Here is a 19,615-nt window from a genome sequence, read left to right as displayed (position 1 = left end):
TCCCCGCTCGTTGAGCCGTAATGACGCCGGTGGCGCAGCAACAGGAGACCCCGTAACCACGAAGCCTTCAGCGGGACGAGGGCGGGGCCGACTCTTGGGAACCGTTTCCGGGTTTCCCTTCCTGGGCTGGGACGGCGGAGAGAAGCGAACGCTCCTGTTGATCCACCATTATTCAAAGTCGCTCTCAGGTAAGGAACTGCTCGGTGGTTTGTCGTTTATATCTCGACTAAATGTCTGAATGAGTCTGTTGATGTGGGAAGAAGGAGAAGAAGAAGGAGACTCGCCGGAGAGTCCGGTGGAGCCCCGCTGGCAACACGACACCACCCGCGGGAACAACTGTTGCTCGCGACAGTTTGGCGTGTTAACGCGGACAAAAGTTTCACCCGAAGTGGGTCCGTCATTCAAATCAGTCAAATATGTTCATGTGAATACTTTAATATTCATCCGCGCGCGTGGAAGCTGTCCCAGTGGACTTTTGGTAAGTCTGGGACAGGGACTGGGACTGGGACAGGGTGTGGTGGACATCCAACTGTTCCCGAGGCCTTCAATCGCCCCTATGCAGTGACTCAAGCACCGATTTATGAAAGTCATATCATTTAATGCTTCCTCCACTTCAGATTCTCACAACAGCATTCAATGTTGTACATTTTTTTTAATACCTTTAAAAAAAACAACAAAAAAACTCAATGCCTTTTTGAGCTCCATTATCGGCCATTGTTCCAGTCCATGTAACTGCAGGGAAACTCCCCACACTTCAGTTTATTCATATTCCTCCATCACAGCCGCACATGAAAGACTCCAAATCAGGCCGAGCGCCGACTCCCTCGCAGTTCCTGTCATTCCCGCTTTGTGATTTATAATCCTGGAACCCTGAAAATTCCTAAGTCTTAACTTCCGATTAGTCCATGACCTCATTGATTTGTTAAATAAATTTGGTCTTACTTACACAATAACTGCAGGGAAACAATAAGATATTTTCATTACGTGTCGGTTCTTAAGATGTGGCCGAGGGCCACCATTGAAGAGTTATCATCCATCTTTGCTTGTGTTTTTGGCTCCGTGAAAACATGAATATTTCACCTCCCTTTCCTGAGCGCAGAGCGCCGCGGCCGCAGAGGCCCGCTGAGCTGTAATCTCGGGCCGGCAGCTGCCCTTCTTTTAAAATCCAGAAACCACTCCGCTGCACCCAGATCAGTTCTCCGATGAGGCACCGTTACCGCTCTCTGACCCCGTCACCTTCATGTGACCTCGTCTGATGATCGGTCCCCGGGAAGTATTACAAGGGGACGTTTCCTCCCGTCCTGGGCTGTGAGACAGAGGCTTGAATGATTGGGGGTCACACCAGCAGGATACGTTTGTTCACAACAAACAACGGGCGAACCGAGCGCACGTTTCTAATAACCTGAGTACCAGATTCATTCTGAAAATCTTGTCCTGTTTGCTATTTAATTTACTCAAAGCGAGGGTGTCCAAAGTTGGGCCAGGGGGCCAATCACGGCCCGGTCAGATTTTATACGGCCCGCAGCTTTGGTCTTATAATGTACCATTTATGGCCCGCTGGCACTGTTCAATACGTCATAGCACTTTAACAGGCAGCATTACTTATAACTCCCGTTTAAAATGATCATGAGGTGAATATACAATCAGCTTCATGGAAGTTTAAGGTATTCCATATAGTTTAATTAACGTTATCTGACTCCAGATAAGGATGAGAGGCAGATTTGTGTTTTTTTTGTGGCGTTCACGCCTGCCTGAGTGGCGTATATTGGACTGCACTGCCATTTGAAAAATTGTCATCATTTGCATGTCAATTTCAGGGTTTAAAAATGTCAGAAGGGACTATTATTGTCCCCCGGCCATCTTCACATCATCAAATCTGACCCTCTTTGGAGGACTTAATAGACTAAACCATCACGAGGCGACTAAACCATCACATATAATATAATATGTGTACGAATAAACTAACTTTATGGCAACATTTCTTTCTGTAGACACATTGATTCTATCTTTCATTACTGCGTTATTTCTCAATGTCTTAAGAAAATAAATGAATATAATAAAATGTGGCCTGCACCTGTAACCCAGAACTGTACTGTGAGCAGCTGTGAGGAGCTCCGAGTTTAGACTCCCGCTTGTTTTCAGTCATTTCCTTGCCTGTCCCCATCCTCACCACGGGCCCGTCCTGTGCTTTGAACTGTGTGTGTGTGTGTGTGTGTATGTGTGTGTGTGAGAAAGGCCTTTTCATTCCTCATATTGTGTGTTTCTTAAACCATAGCTTAAAGAGCAGCATCATATCTTTTATTACTGTCTCTCTTTGTGTGTCTCACATCACTTAACGTTGCCCTGGTCAGTTGCCAGTACTCTCTTGTTTTTGTTTTGGTGCCTCGGCGTTCACCGAATCTCTTTTTGACTTTTTATGTCCCTAACGAGAGCAGAAAGGCTTGAGCCCACGGGGAAGCGGGGGGAGGGGGGGGGGGTGGACCCTCGACGCCGCTTCCCTCCAGCAGATCAGCAGATAAATCAACTGTAAATGGATCACATGCTGAGCTCTTTGGCTCCACTAAGGGGGCATTTTCCTGCTTGGCCCAAACCTGTAAATCTCCCCCCCACGTCTTGGCCCGTGTGTGTGTGTGTGTGTTAAGTGGCCTTCATTAAGAGGGTCCTACTGCAGCGCCCCTCCTGCCTCGTCCGTCCCGTAGTGTTGTCTTTGTGATATTACATCTGCGATAGTGAAGCGCTTTAATTAATCCGCTGCCGGGATAAACGCTGGTTCCCACAGAGCCCGTCGAGGAATAACACTGCGTGTGGGTGTGTGATTGTGCGTGTGATACGCACGGATACGCTCGCGTGGGCCGCTCCATTAGAGTAGATGTTCATTAACAATGAAAACAATGGCGTGGTCGTTTTTAGGGCTGAACCCACTGCGTCGTGGGTCCGTACACAGTCGGTCGGTCGGTCAGTCGTCACTTGTTTGTGTGTATTATGTCTACAATGATTGTTCCCCACAGGGTGAACCCTCAATTCATTTTTATGTATATTACTAGGTGACTTTATGTCTTAGCTGGAGCTCAGTTTTCCCTCATCCAGTAGAATATGTCAATAAGCTTTGGGTTGATTGGCACACGTTTATATTGCCCTGAATTTGGAATCCAAATACTTGATATTTGATGATGTCGAACTTCTGAATGTCACCAACGGAGAGTCGTGAAACCCGCATCATTTTGATGAATTTGGAGATTTCCCTGAAGTTTCATTCACGTCCACAAACAGGTCAAAACAACTGGGAAATGTAGTTAACATTGGGAAAAAAAATTTTGTTCATGAAATATCAGAAGATTGTGAAAATGTCAATCACACTTTCCCAGAGCCGAGGTTGACCAATTCAATATTTTAGTTTTGACCATCCCAAGACCAAATTAAAAATTCTCATTTTACAAGCTAAAACCGGCACATTTGGGTATTTCTCTGCTTTAAAAGTTAGAAACAATGAAACTAGTTTCTAATGATTTACAGCTATTTGCAGATCGACTAACTAGTTGACGAACTGTTTCCACTCGGTTTAGATTTCTGTCCAAATACAGTTTTGCGGTTGCTGTGACATTTAAGTTGACTGCCCATTCTTAATATAATTATAATATATCTTAATATATAATATTTTCCCTGTGTTTAACTGGGTTAAGCCTTTGACGCCGCGGCCCTTCGTATCCATATTGACGTGCGGCCGGGTCCCGCGTGCGGTCAGGGGGGAGGCACGTGTTCTCCCGCCTCCGCACAGCTGAGCTGCCCCGCATAGGAAAGGCTCCAGGAACCAGAGGGATAAACAGCCATTGTTCTCCCGGCGGGCTCGGTGAAGCCCCCCCCCCCCCGTCAGTGTGAGGGCTCTCTGCCCACTTTCATGTCGATGCAAACGGCTAATAGAGAACAATGAGACCTGCTTTCCCAAGTGTCCACAAATGTGCGTTTTTGTCATACCAAAAAGCAGGTCAATCCCGCAGATTCCCATGCCCCCCCCCCACCCCCCTTTCAACCACCGTTACATAAGCACAATGCATCTCCATCTGGCAGCACACGGCGGTCTGCTTCGTTCTAATGCTCATCACACTCCACCCGCCGATGGCCAGTGAGTCGTGTGAAGAAACGGAGCCCGTTCTTCCTGCTCCGTCGTTGTGCGGCAGATTTATCAGGCAGGCTTGTTGCTCCGTCGTCGCCCTGGGGGGTCATCGAGGGGGGGCGGGAGTGCGTTTCATTAGGAAGTCTGCAATGCGACTGATTCCTTATGACGGACCTACGTTTCCAGAAAAGCAGCTCAATGAGCAAATTTGGGTCTTTAACACGGTGAAAGCTGTTAGCAGAGAGCAACTTGTCTGGTTGCACGAAAGGATCAGCTTTCTTATTAAATACCATTCGCCTTTACAGGCACACATCACTTTTCATGGAATTCTGGAGAGCGATTCGGTTCAAGATGCTTGGAACATCTTTTTTCATTAACTGTTTTTTTTTTTTTCCATCCTTAGACATCCGGTAAGCAGCAATGTCTCAGTCTGGAGAGAAAGGGAAGGTGAGTAACAGGCCCAAATGTCTCGCACACAGCACCGCTTTAGTATCCAGTATCCAGGAAGGATTTCTAGTAATTAACACTTTGACTTCTCCTAATCTCATGCATGCACACTCACAGGCATCCAGGGAGGATGTCCTGTATACGTGTGTAAGGCTTTATTGCCTGTTGAGTCGTCTCCACGATGGGAATCATCATTAATCTCACTCGCACACGCTCACTTGGAACACCTAATAAATTTCTGAAAAACCTCACGAGTTGTAAAACGTAGGAAACTGGATTAAACCAACACTAGTACCGTTACCTATTTTCATGACTTGTTCCATCATTTCTCATTCATTTCGAGCAATTAGCATGTTTTTAGCGTGTGTTTTTGGTGCCCCGCAGTTCCCCGATGCGGTGGGTTATGTCGGGTTCGCCAATCTCCCGAACCAAGTGCACCGAAAGTCCGTGAAAAAAGGCTTTGAATTCACCCTCATGGTTGCAGGTGAGGGATCGCTTGCTTCTTCTCAAGCTGATTTCTTTTTGAGAGAATAGTGTTTTTTGATTCTGCCTTCTTATTTATTTCAGGAGAGTCTGGTCTGGGCAAATCAACGCTTATAAACAGCCTGTTTCTCACTGACCTCTACCCCGAACGCTACATACCTGGTGCAGCAGGTACACAAACACACACACACACACACACACACACATACACAAATATGCACACTGTAAAAATCAATAAATGTCTGGTGCAATGTCTCCAGCAGCGCATTATTTGGAGAAGAATGCTGGGAATGCCTGAGTCTCAAAATATGACCCGGCCCCCCCTCTTATGACTTGACTTAGGTTTGGACTTGTTATTATCCGGGCGCTCCCTGGTCTTCGTCTAAGCGTCTAAACTCTTTTAGATCACAAACCCCGTGATTTAACATCCACCCTCTTCTTCTGCGGCTTGTGTGATCACGTTTGGCATGAAAGCTCCGCTCGCCTGCCGCTAAATTGTTCCCGTGCTTCTGCTTCCGCAGAGAAGATTGAGAGGACGGTGCAGATCGAGGCGTCGACGGTGGAGATCGAGGAGCGAGGGGTGAAGCTTCGGCTCACCGTGGTCGACACCCCCGGATACGGCGACGCCATCAACAGCCAGGACTGGTGTGTGTCAGTGTTGGGGGGGGGAGGGAGGAGGGAGAACGGCCTCGGGCTCTCTCATCCTTCTCCCCCCTGTGCTCAACCACTCCCTTTATCAAGTGCCATCCCGAAACCTCCTTACTCACTACCTCTTCTCCCTGTGCATTCCTTGTGTCTGCATTTCTTTCAACCAAATGTGTGCGTGCCCGCGCGCCCACGCGTGTGTCGTCCTCCCTTGTCCACTATCGAGGCGTAGCTGTAAATGCACTCATCCAACGAAGGCTAAGAAAGAGGACAGCAGTGCGAGGGAGTGGAAATGACAGCAACAAGCTAGCGCGATCGCCTCACAGCCGGGTCCAAACCCGCTGGGCGGAGCCTGCATGCTCTCCCCGTGTCTGACAGGACGGGTTAGTTGGTCACTGCTGAAATTGGCATAGAAGATGATGATGACCTGGTCTTTGCTTCATACCTGCAGAATATGTCTTCTCTCCTTTTAATACTTCAATAGTTGTTGAGGTCTGCACTCACACGAATACAATAGGCGGGTGTAATCGAGTTTGAATAACATTATGGGTGCGATTCCTTCGTTTAATGTCAAAACTCTCTCTGCCTTTATGCCGCCATCCGTCTAATAAAGACCAACAATGGAAACAAACCAATACAAGGACTAAAATAGAGAATTATATTGCGGTTGTTAACCATAGAACTAAACAAGACTTAAAGTAAACAATCTTTCCACATTTGGATATGCTACTTTTTATTTAATGCATGCATCAGTCAAACTCTGTCTTCATCTCTGGCATAATCACAATATGAATCACATAAGAATACTTTTATTCTTTAACTCGTCGAGTTTCTGCAACGATACAAACTGCAGCTGTAACTTGGCTCCTGCTGTAGGGTTTAAAGCAGCTTAAAACTGAATTCATTCCATCCATCCGATCATAAAATGATCTATAGGATGATTCAACACCAGTTATGTAGCTCATGAGGTGTGGAACCACACCGATTCATTAAGAGGGTGAAAACAATATTTGGCTCTTAGTTCCTCCTCAACGTTGTGCTTTATTCCTTTGTCATTTGAATATCCGTCATGTTCGTTCGACGTGACTTGAAGGGTCTCTCTGTCTCTTCATGTCAGCTTCAAAACCATCATCCAGTACATCGACAATCAGTTCGAGCGCTACCTCCACGACGAGAGCGGCCTGAACCGAAGACACATCGTGGACAACCGGGTGCACTGCTGCTTCTACTTCATATCTCCCTTTGGACACGGGTAAGCGCACACGCCCGCTCCGGCACATTGAAGATCGCACACGACTCCCCCCCCCCCCCCCCCCTGTGTCCTCATGGTTCTTTGTCCATCCACCCGTTGCTGTGTTTGTCAGCCTGAAGCCTCTGGACGTGGAGTTCATGAAGGCCATCCACAGCAAAGTCAACATAGTCCCGGTCATCGCCAAGGCCGACACGCTGACGCTGAAGGAGAGGGACCGCCTGAAGAGACGGGTGGGTGCCGACGTCCACTCGCACACACACACACACACACACACACACACACACACACACACACTCACACACACACACACACACACACACACGCAGACACACAATGTTTGATCTGTACACCGTATACTTCTCATCTTTGCCCTAGATATGATTTCCTGGCACAGCGATGTGTCCAGGATGTGTCTGTTTGTTGTTGTCCCCTCCACAGTTATGTGGTTTATCCATTAGAAAGGGGACCAGTGGATGAAACTCCCATCCATCCTCATCGACAGCCCGGTGTGTCACACCGCCGCGTACTTCCTCGCTTAATTGCGGCGAATCAGCAAGTACAGGGAGGGAGGACGTGCGAGAGGAAGCACTGGGGAGGGACTCGCGCAGGAAGACTGCTGTATATAATATTGAGGCAGCACATCTCATACACGTCTCGACCCGTTCCGGATACGTCCTGTTGGATGTCGCCCAGCGTGTCAGCCGGCCTGCGCACTCCTCAGCTTCCTGCTGTCTTTACTCTGTGGGGGGGATAGTCCAACGCGTCACAGCCTGCTACGCACTCACCCAACAGCTCAAACCTTTCAAGCATAAAGTGCCACAAACAGTGGCAAACTAGTTTCACTTCGATATTGTCATGCGAGCAAAACAAGGAGTAGACTGTAGACTTAAATCAAAGCAATATCACAAAGTTTATTTGCAACAACAGTATTCTGTCCTGCAGTTTCACGTGCACGGACCTATGTCAGGCAGTTTAACAACAACATGAAAAAAGGCACTTAACACAAAGTGCGCTCGTATTATATAGTCTCTAAAGAGCATTTTTGATTCGTTATTAAGACGGAGGCGGATCCTGCTTAGAACCCTCGGAGACCCCCATTGGAGCACAGGGATGTCCATCCCTCTAGGCTTTTGGATCGACACGCCGCCCGTTGTTCATATCAGGATGTTCGCAAGATGTGTGCAAGATGCTTAGCATATGAGCGATTGGTGTAGTTTTATGTATGGACAGGTTACTCTTAGAATGGGGAACAGGTGCTTCCTGTTGAACTGCATTCGACCCAGATGTGCGTGCATCTTTTTGCAACATGTTTGTGTGCTGGTGTTGTGACTTGAAATACATGTTGTTTGTGCAATCCGGCCTTTATGCGGCCTTCACCCATTATTACTATGCATTTATAGTTCAAGTGTAATTTCATTCTAGCGTAAGCGTGCATGTTTATATTTTAATACTCAACAATATTTACACTGGATATTCTTTGCCACTTGGTCGGCATTTAGCATCAGACTGACTCGCAGTGGGAAATGATCATCAGCTGCAGTCCTGGTTCAGGAAGAGGGGGGAAAAGCAGGCAGTGAATTGGCTGCCCAGACCTCCCACCTGCCTCTCATTGAGGTGTCGGTGCCGGTGGTCTGGCAGGGTGTCAGGGGAACGCCCCCCCCCCCCCCCCCCCCTCAGCAGGTCTGCTTTGTTCGAAGGCTCCCTCGTTCGGATTGCTCAAAATTGCTGATGTGGTAGGGTCTCAGGACGCACACGGGACATTTCTTAAGACAGCAACATTCCACAATACAATACCTTTATTTTTCACTCTGTAACACTAAATAGTGATGGATTCTGGCTGTGAGGCGATAGTGCTAACCGCCACGCCACTCTAAGGGCAGGTTGTTTCTGTCATTTCAACTATGTAGTGTGTAGTAAATCTATTCTTCAGCTGCAACATTCCACTAACGGTGAGCAGTAAGAAGGACGAGCATCCAATGACGACAATACTGATAATGACCACCATAACCGTTGTGGTTCCAACCATAGAGCAATAAGGTGCGAGGCCTGACCGGGGCAGCGGGGAGGCGTGCGAGAGGCCCCTCACTCTGCCTGCGTGCATGTCGCCCCCCCCAAGATTCAAAGGTGAAATTCCTCAGCTGTGGCCTTAAGAGGCCCGCCCCCTTAATTGTGTTTCGACCTCCCTCAAACCTTCAGAGCTTTCCGCTGGCACTTCAGATTAACAAAACCGTGTTTCCTGCCGCCACCAACCGAATGCCCCCCCGACCCCTCCTTAAATCCACAGGCCTGTTGGCGTCTATACGTTTCTCAACCCAAGCAGTTTATGAATCAGATCTGATAACACACGATTGTGGGCGTTTTATTTAGTCTTGACCGTGTTCAGTGAACGTGAGCTCCTGGACGTGTCGTTGCAGGCAGGAAATTACAGAGGGTTAATTGAGCTGTCTTGGCATTTTATCTACTGCTGCACATACACAACTTTTATCTCCATCTCAATTTGAGCCTCTGTACAATCGGGCGTCTCTTGACGTGCAGCCCTGATTTAAAGCCACAGAATCTGATGCGTTTATATATTTAAATAATAACATTGCCCCCCCGGCTCACGAGACATGATCTTAACGCGGCTATAATCCTGCACGTGCAACCTGAATATGTTACCGTCCAACATGATGTGCTTTCACGAAGGGAGCAGCAGAACGAATGGCTCCTCATAGCCGCATGTTTTATTTTAGAACAAACCATTGAAGCAGCAGAAGTACACGGGACAACTATTAGAAGGGCTTCTTATTGTTTGCCTTCACACATGGATCACGTTGTCTGATTGCTCCGCAATGCGCATTCGTGTGTCTCAGGGGAACAAACATATTTGTTGTTCGGTCCGAGTAGCTGAAGTGGCTCTTAAGTCGTCCCGCCAGGAACCTGCCACAAAGCCCCGGTGCTGGAGGATGATTGATCTCCCCCAGCGATCCTCCCGCACTCTTTATTAGTTATTGTTTTTTTTCTACAGGGCCACTTTCTCACCACCAGAAACCGTTGGTCCCTTTCTCCTATTATTACGGGGGGAAGCAGCTTGTACAGAAGGATACAAGTTTCCTGCTATTCGTCAGGACTGTTCCGCTGACGAGACACGACCTGCTGCCCTCCTCGCGGCTCGGACCACCGGGACTAATCGCCCAGCTTCCATCCTCTTGGTTCGGCGCTCTCCTCTCGCCCCACTCCTTCCTCTCCCGGCAGCCTCCCGCCTCACGTGTTTCTTCCTCTGCCTCCTTGTGTCCACTTGTTTTTTTGTTGCTCTAAGGCCAATTTCCTTCTGCGGGGTCGCTGCGGCCTCCGTCTCATAAGTTGCCTTGCGGAGGGCATATTGAGGGACTGATCCTCTCAGTCGGGGATCTTTTAGTCATATCCTGTGCTGGGCTTTAGTCTCCAACTGCTGTTTGATGGGAGGAGAACCGAACACTGCTGCTTCAGACTGGAATCCTGATGGAGGCAGAGTGCCTTTGCGTCTAGCCCCCCGCCCCCCCCGTCTATACGATTCTGTCCCTAGAACAATTTGGCCACTTTTGTCTCAACATTTTCCAGCTTCTCAGTGCTGATAATGTGCTGCTGTTGTTCTTGTGTAGATAACTGACAGGTATTCGAGGAAAACAAACAATTGAAAGGCAAAGCGCTCGGCTCTGGGAAATGTCCCATCGGGGCACATTATCAGCGCCGCGCTGCGGCTGCCAACGCGTCTGAAAACAAATCCCGACGACAGAAAGTCAAGGACTCAAAACAAAGAGGCAGCGCCACACAATGACGTGTAGTTTGATGTTAAAACCTCTCGTGCGCGTCTCAGCAGGCGCCCTGTGAATAACGGCGGAGCGTTGAACACGCCGGGCGTGTCTGCGTGTGAGGGTCAGTTCCCCGGGTCAGTCTGTGCCTGCTCCTTTTTCCTGCCAGTGTTAGAAACACGCGGATGTATTTATTTTTCTGCCCTCCACGGTCATTGTGCAATGCTCCACGTCTCTGCGGATTCAAACAAAACAAATGTGGGCTTTTCCCCTCGCTGAGCGGCTCCGTCACACACTCACACACTGTCGTCCGGAGACATTCCGGCGTGACCGCAGGTTTCCCTGTCCGAGGGTCAACCTCTAAAGGCGCCTCTCACGTGTCCCCTTTGGGCTCCTGACCCCCTTTGATCACTGGGCCGAGTCACTAACGAGGACCCCCGACGCGTGGCTGAGACCCCGAACCGACGGCGCGTAGATCTCACGCGGACGCGAGATTACGTGAACGGCCGGATTGTTCCTCTTTGATCAGAGCGAGAGGTGGGTGGTCTTACCCGGACTAACACATCGGCCCAGACAATGGGCGTGTGGGTGGGAGCGCGTGTGCGCCTGCGAACGAGGATCACCGTAACTAACGAGTCCTCCACGATGCCATGGTGCCGGTGACAAACAACCCCAGCTGTTGTGTTCGGGTGGACCCGTTGGTTCTCAGACTGAGTGTGTGTCTGGAATGTGTGGTTCAAGCGTGCGCGTGTCTCTAGTCCTGCGAACAGAAAGGTTAGCGCTGTACCTCCAGAAGGGGGGGGGGGGTCACAGGGGTTTGGATCTGGAGACGGTCCCGAAGGTCCGTCCTCTCTCCCCGATGACCCAGCAGCCCCAAAGCTTCACCCGCATCAGTCTCGCCACGCCAGATTAGACCAGTTCTCCTGCTGAGCGTGCGTGTGTGCGCGTGCGTGTGCGCGCGTGCGTGTGCGCGTGTAGGAGGCTGATATGAGATCTAAATCCTTCCGCCTCCCCCCCCCCCCCCTAGCTCAGGTATTGTTCGGGCTCTCTCACCCCCCCCCCACATCGTCTCCCTGCGGGCTGCACAGAGCCAGTTAGTCAGAAAGGGATTTCCTGGCAAGAGAGAACGTCCTGAAGTTAGCATCCGACTAGATCTTACTTTTTCATTTATTCATTTTTCTTCAGGTTCACGCTGACACGAGACCGACACTTTACGCTTTAGCTGCAGATTATTCCTTTCTCACGGCTCCCAAATGAAATCCACAGCAAACCTCTGACATGGGGACATGAAGTAATCGGTTTCCCGGACGAAGTCGACGTGATCAACCACTCAGCTGTAACTGACCGGGGTGGTGTAGAGATTAATTTAGTTCTTGTGACGGGCTCAAGTGCTTAAGTGCTCCGCTGCAGTTTATCTCTCCAAGCTCGATTGTGTCGATTGTGATCGGTGCTGGGTGCCGAAGACGCTTCCTGTCTTACACCGGCTACAGGTCAGCTCTCTCCTCTGATGTGTGCCTCTGTGGTAGCAGGTGCAGAGGACGCATGGAGCCCCTCGGGGGCTCTCATGAGGGACGGAGAGAGCTCTCAGCCCGAGCGGATTGAACGCTCCTCATCATTGGGTTTTCCTTTTTAATTTTTTTTAATGAAACTTTGAGAAAGAGGCCTCTCGTTGCTCAAGGTGGCTTTCTCAGCATGGCAACGATGCGCCGTGTTCTGCTCACCCAGAAGCTGGCAGGCCCCCGCCAGGTTACATAAACGTTGCGTAGAAGTGCCTCCGAATTCCTGATCCTCGCTGTTCTCAGTCAGGGTTGATTAGTGTCGTCTGATTGTTTTGTGTTTGGAGTCTCTCTCTCTCTCTCTCTCTCGCCTTCCCTTGCTGGTAGAACGCTCTGGGACAAGTTTCTACTTCCAAGTATTGTTCTCTCTGTTTCAGCTGGGCTCGACACGAGCACCAGGCCAGAGGCTGCGTGCTCCACCACCTCTCTGGCTCCGCCCCCTCACCCCCTCCCCGCCCCCCTGAGCTCAGGCAGGCGGTTTACCTGCCGGGTACGTCGCGGGTACCAGCGCGGTTGGCCGTCGCTTAGCGGGTGTTTTTGAGTCATTGGTGTTTTTCGTGGTTTTGCGCTTTGTGAGGACGAACCAATGCAGACAAATATTATTGCCGGCCCTCACGGGGTGGACGCGCTGATCCCCGTAATGACGGCTTTGTGTCCTGTTTCGTTATGATTGGAGGGCGGTTAAAACTGTAATTACATCTATGTATAGACCTGCGGGTTTGCTATATTTGGGGCGACGCACAACCACCACACGCAGCGTCTTTGCTCTTCCTTGAAGGGAAACGAGTGCGACCGTTCCTAGCGCCCCCCCCCCGCCCCGCTTATCACGGCCCGTAAATCTTCCCCTTCATTGTTTTTTTGCGCGTGAAGTGAACCTGCACGGCCAACCACGACAGCAAGCGCCAACGTAAATACAGAACTGAAACCTGTGACATCAGGGATCCCGGCCGACAAACAGTGAAGCAACAGGGGGGCGACGGGGGGGGATTTGGAGCAGGCGGTGATTTGGACGTCCCGTGATCCTCTAGAGGCGGTGATTACAGGTGTCGGGCCGTTGGCAAACAGGTAAACAGCCATTTGGCAGCTTTGCAGTGGCGAGGTCTGAGAACAGATGATGGCAAACAATGGGGCTGTGTTTGTGGGACTGCTGTGATCACTTCCTGGATCATTTATAGTAGTTTGCCTTCAGAAAATAGGAGTTTTTATTGGTTGTGCATTTAACTTGTTCAGCCTGGTCTTTTTTGTCTTCTTTTTTTTTGGCTTTCTCTCCTGTATTTTGTTTGCCTCAACCTTATCTCCTCGTGTGACTGGATTCGTTGTTTGTTTATTTCTTTTTTTTCATCTATTTGTTTTCCTCCCATTGTGTCACTTGTGTTTATCCCCCCCTCCCCCCTTTTCCTTTTCCCCTAACTTCTCCAGGCTGCTCGTTGGATGAAGCTGTAACTCTGAGAAAGAGTCCTGAGTCATGCAAAGCCTGTTTTATTTTTTTACAACAATGACCGAGTCCACACACACACACATTACACACATTACGTACAGAGCTCACTGAGAAAACAAGCGGCAGCCATAACACCGAAGCTGCGCTCTGCAGGAGAGCCTGTGCTCACTTCCCGGGCTCCCGGCTGACTGACCACTTTCCTGTTACACGCTGCTGTACATGAAAGCCCCCCCTCCCCTCAAAAAAAAAAGGAGGCAAACAAAACGTGGCATTTTTTGGCTTCCTTACACAAGAATACGTTGTACATTTCAATGTTCTGCTCTCGGGGTGGAAGAAACAAAAGAAGAAATGCGGCTTTGATGTTTGGAATAATAAATAGTGACATCTGTCCCAGAGGTAGCCGAGAAGAAAGCGCCTATTGTTTCAATTTGTTTCTGTACCGGTCGGCGCCGTTAACAAAGCAGGGTGAGAACTTTCTGACTCCGAAAACACACACACACACACACACACACACGCCACCAGAGGCCATTATTAATTTTTCACCTGTCTACCCTTTCTGTCTCAACCCCTCTTGTGCTCCACGGGGGGCTTTAATTAAATCTGTTGCTTCAACAAACGGGCCTCGCTCGCACCCTCCTGTTAGTCTAAAGCTCCACTTTCTGTTGGGAGGAGCGCAGGACCGGTTATTTTTTGTCCATAAGACTCCTAACTTGTTTTCTATCCGAATCGCTGCTTTAGAGAAATGAAGGGAGGTTTTGCCATGAAGGGATTACCTGCAGCTCCAAGTTGAAGATGAGACAATTACAGAAACAAGCGCATATAAGTGACTTGAACACTGAATCTAGTTTGTGCTGAGCATCCACTACACTTAAAAAGAATGCGGGGAACAGATATTTAGACCGGCCGGCTCCACCAGTGGACAGGTGGCGTCAGGTCGCTATGGGGTCACGCCGGCTCACCCCCTGCTGTCCCTCCTGTTTCCACCCCTCAGATCCTGGACGAGATCGCGGAGCAAGGGATCAGGATCTACCAGCTGCCCGACGCCGACTCTGACGAGGACGAGGAGTTCAAGGAGCAGACCCGGGTCCTGAAGGTGAGCGGTGGGAGACACGGAGCTACGTCGGACTCTTCCCCCCCGCTGCTGGTTTAGCAGTTTGTCCTGGCCTCCACCTCGCTTCACCCCCGTCCTCCTCGATACCCCTTTTCCACATTGCCTCCCCTGATTTCATCTGATATTTTCGTCTTCCTCTGCCAGGCGAGCATTCCCTTTGCTGTGATTGGCTCCAACCAGCTGATTGAGGTGAAGGGGAAGAAGATCCGAGGCCGTCTCTACCCCTGGGGGGTCGTTGAGGTGGAGAACCCCGAGCACAATGACTTCCTCAAACTACGCACCATGCTTGTGTGAGTGTCCCCGGGGCGAAAACTTCATCTTCCTTAAGCTGGTTATTAGAAACATCAACATGCAGCGAAGCTCTACTGCCTCCCAGTGTGTGACGAAAGGATCGCATGCCTTGTTTTTCGTTGCAGGACTCACATGCAAGACCTCCAGGAGGTCACCCAGGATCTGCACTACGAGAACTTCCGCTCAGAGAGGCTGAAGAGGACGGGCAGGTGAGACGCTGGTTCATATGCATCCCTTTCGGCAGCACGCCGGCCGCTCTGTGGCGACCGGGGTTTTTCTCACCTCCGCGTTTGGGTTCTCTGCAGGGACGTGGACGAGGACGAGGTGGACAAAGACCAGATCCTGCTGCAGAAAGAGGCAGAGGTAAGAACACACACGCTGAGTCTCAGTTCGTCCAGGAAGTGGAAAGCTGTAAGTACAAAAGCAGAGAGGACCAGAGGGTCGAGATAATAACAGATTCATACTCGCGTCATACTAGCAGGCAATAATGCAACTCTACTGTGTTGGAATTGTATCGTAGTTGCAATGAGTCTGAAATATGCCCTCCTGCTTTGGGGAATGTTAGGAACTTATTCCACATTTCAATGTCCATTGTAAACAAACACTAGTGACCTTTAACCTGTAAATGCAGACTTCCGGCTGTGCAGAATAACTGGGCTGTCATCTTTTTTTGTTTTTTTGCCTGGCTGTCAATTCTTCAGTGGGACTTTGTGTTCCAACCACCCTGATGTCTTTGATATGTAGTGTTTACATTTTAGGAGCCTGCAAGTCCCCAGGCAATAACCTGCTTCCTGATTGCTCTTGACGGGCCTGTTTGCGTCCCACAGTGCACCCACAGTGTACCCTAGTGGGCCAGTGGGTGGGGTCCAATCAAGCTGTTAGTAAACAATGTGCCCGTGGGCAGGATGTGCCATCACGTCCTGCTCGGATGTCCCGGCCCGGTTTTATTGTGGGAATGACTTCAGTGCCGTGAGGAGACAGCGGCCCATTTGTTTACGTGCTGTCAGGGTTTTGACTGCGAGGACTGATTGGTAGCTGTTGTTCTTACTGCATGGAAATTGTATTTAGTGCTTTTCATCGTCAAAAGTCACAAAGGGCTCATAAAGGAGTGTTATTTCAAAGAGGGAAAACATGAATAAGTGGTGCTTAAGGCGAGTGCATGGGACTGACTAATGTTATACATAAATATTATATATACCAACCTGGAGACGCATTGAATCCATTTTCTGTGGAAAATGAGAGCCAAATCAATGTGCAATTATTCCAGAATTGGTCTAATTTTATTTAGCTGAGAAGGATCTAATTCTTTCATCAAAGATCCTCAAAATACATAACAAAACTTGTTTGAAACGGGTGAATTTGGTTCAGTTGCCAAAGTGTTTGTTTGCTCCTTCAGCCAGCGGCTGCAGGCTTGTGTGCGTTGTTCTGTGGTCAGTTTGTTACATAAGAGCAGACTGCACATCTTTTAAAATCAGACCCCTCACAGGGGAACACATACGATAATCGTCCTAATTGTTCTGGGAAATGATCTGTAGAGATTATTGGGAACTCTAATGTAGAAGTTCTAAACAAAAAAACAACACTTTATTTGACCGTGATGATTTCCTAGAGATCAACAAATAAATATCTGTTCTTTTTTTCTGATTTAAAAACACAAAAATTGTCGATTAATTGGCAGAAGTCGTTCCATTTGTCTCCCTGTGTGGATGACAATTAGAAGCCAAAATGCAATTTACTCAATATCACGCATAAGGTTGAAAGATAAACATTGACTAAATCGATCCCAATGTTTGCAATCATTAGGATTTTGTTCACACATTGCGGATGTTCAAAACACGTTTGTTGGAAGAGAAAAGGAAAAATCCTGTAGTGCTACTTTAAAGTACCGTTCTGAGCCACAAGATGGCGACGGACATGAGCGAGAGACAGGAGAGCTCATTGATTGACAGCGTGACCGTTGATGACTTTAAAGCTTTACATCCTCACTGTCCCGCTCATAACATCATTTTACCGTTGTTGCCCTTTAATCAATATCTGTTTACAATATAATGTATTGTTTGACGTTGGTTTATACTTCATTTCCAGACACTTTCCTTTCAACCACTGATAGAATTAGATTTTAGATTGTGATATTATGTATTAAACATAGTGATTGTGTCTTTATTTACAGGAAAGTCACTGGTTATTTAGTAAAAGGAAAGAACACTTTATGACTTGAAGTCTTTGGTGGTTTTTCACTTTGGCGATGTGTTTAGGTGCCAAGTGTCATCACCAGTCAGCGTGTCACTTCCTGTCTTGGTCGGTCATTGTGGTCGAAACACGTTGCACGTTAATTCTAACTCTAAAGGTTGCTGAGCACTTTTTTAGAACTCCAGCATCTGATTGGTCAAACGTGTCAGTTCCTTTCTGTCTTTATTTAATCTACAAAGTGAAACCGCAATAATAACTTGTTTCCTTTTTTATTTTTATATTACATTTAGAGATGAAGTATTTAGAGAGTAAATATTGCCAGTCACTCAAAATATTAGATTAAGTGAGTTAAGTCTTCACAAAGCTGAGGCTGTTTCTCAGCCCGGGGGAAGTGGACATTTTCAGGTTTTAACACGATCAGTGACATTATGCTAATGAGGCCCGTCATAAGACAGGAATGCAAACACCAATTTCTCACACTGAACGAAAAGATCTGACTTCGGTCCACGCTGGTTCCTCTTCTACTTCCCCGTCGGCCGTAGCCGAGGTTGGGTTGTACTTTAACTTACATGTTAGGTCCTAAAGAAACACAAAGGGAAGCCTTTCAGACTGCACTTGTTATAATGGATATATAAGATATATCAGGTTCATCAAAAGTAACCTGTTTTGTTTCTTGTCTCTGTAGCTGAGACGCATGCAGCAGATGATCGCTCAGATGCAGGCGCAGATGAAGATGAAATCAGACGAGTGAAAGAGGCGCAGCACAAGGGAGACGCAGTGACACCCCCGCACACACCCCCGCACACACGCACGCACACACACACACACGCGGTCCTCCTCTGAATCCATCCCTCCACATCCACCAGGTCTCCAGGATCACACCGTCTTTATCTGCACTCCTCCTCCTCCTTCTCCAACAACCCACGTCTCGATTTGACTGACTGTCCCGTCTCTCGTGTGCCAGTTTTAATGACGTGACAATGTTATATGTTCTTTAGTCTTTAGCATGACCATGCAGAGCTGTCTCTATGGTACTAAGAGCGTGTTCCACCACACTATCATGTTTACTCTATACTTTTTGAACTTTGTTCCAGTCCAGTTTTGTTCCATTTACGCTTAGTTTTGCCATTAAGTTAAGATTGTTTGAACATAGTTTAGAAATAGTTCCCATGCTTTCTATCAGCTAATGCGTGATTCAGTTGGCCGTCTTTAACTGTGGACGGGTTCATTGTGGTGATGCAATAACTAAATATTACCACAGTGAACTCACTTAAGTGTGCTTATGAATAATCTGTAAGCAGAGAACAGCTGTTTGTCTTTAATTGTGTTAAAACTAGCAACCGTATTTTGTAGCAAACACTAAAAACTTAATTCCATGCTTTTGTTTAGCTTTTGAGCTGGAAAGCTGCTACATGCGAGCTTTAGGATCATTGTTTAGTCGAATATAAAGGGACATGTTGTTCATATTTTTTGTATTTATCATCAAGAGCTGCACAATCTTTAATGTTGGTGCCAAACGAAACATTCGGACTGAAAACTAATCACACTATTCAGTCCAGATACTTCCCCACATTTGCTTCATGGGTGTCTTTTAAAATGTTGGCTCGGTGCCTGTCACCATACTGTATTCAGGCTCATTTAAAAGTCAAATACTTTACCGTTATATGGCTTAATGGCCTCCAGCCTTTTAGCAGTGCCATCCAACATCAAAGTCACAATTATTATTATATCCTGATCATGTTTAGACTTGTTTTTAAAATGTTTTTTGTATCTCTCCTGAATAAAATGTGTTTAAAGAAAAGAGTGTGGACATGTGTGACTTTTGAATAACATCAGATATTTAACGGTAGTTAGTTAACATGAGAAAGAAATGTCTTCTCACCTGAATATAAACCATTGGTGATGCCTGATTTCTTCGGTATATTTGTTTTCAGTGTTTTTATACTGACAACTATGGATTTTAATCATCTAATTATTATGGAAATGGATGGATTTTCCGATGCCAAGAACTTGAACGTATTAGAAACCCTGGAAGAACTCCACAATTGTTCTTAGCAACACAATTCAAGATATTCTAAATGTTTAAAACAATGATTAAGGACTTGTGACCAGGTTATATAGCAAAGGTCTTCTTTGGGATGTAATAAAGTCAAATAGAAACAAAGGGTGTTGATTGTAAAATATCCGATTGAAATGAATATGCGGATTCTCAAGTATTTATTCTAAATGACCCCCCCTCTCTTATGCCTCCTTTCCAAAAACTAAAATGTGTGACGACCCTCCGCAGCGCTGATGTGCAGACCGCGGAGGATGAACGCAAG

The 19,615-nt window shown here is 47.8% G+C and overlaps 1 protein-coding gene across 1 annotated transcript; it reads left to right on the top strand.

The window, feature by feature from the left end:
- Positions 1-47: 47 nt before the first annotated feature.
- On the top strand, positions 48-19,095 carry LOC120830306 (septin-2). The gene is made up of 12 exons (XM_040194867.2): positions 48-188; positions 4,515-4,558; positions 4,943-5,042; positions 5,126-5,212; positions 5,563-5,686; positions 6,804-6,938; positions 7,051-7,168; positions 14,694-14,795; positions 14,958-15,103; positions 15,230-15,313; positions 15,410-15,467; positions 17,980-19,095. The coding sequence occupies exons 2-12, from the start codon at positions 4,532-4,534 to the stop codon at positions 18,043-18,045; spliced, it is 1,047 nt and encodes a 348-aa protein (XP_040050801.1). The 5' UTR covers positions 48-188; positions 4,515-4,531; the 3' UTR covers positions 18,046-19,095.
- Positions 19,096-19,615: the final 520 nt, after the last annotated feature.

Source organism: Gasterosteus aculeatus, chromosome 13, assembly GCF_964276395.1.
Source record: "Gasterosteus aculeatus chromosome 13, fGasAcu3.hap1.1, whole genome shotgun sequence".
Taxonomy (NCBI): Eukaryota; Metazoa; Chordata; class Actinopteri; order Perciformes; family Gasterosteidae; genus Gasterosteus; species Gasterosteus aculeatus.
Note: the sequence above shows the minus strand (reverse complement) of the source record. Positions and strands in the feature narration are given on the sequence as shown.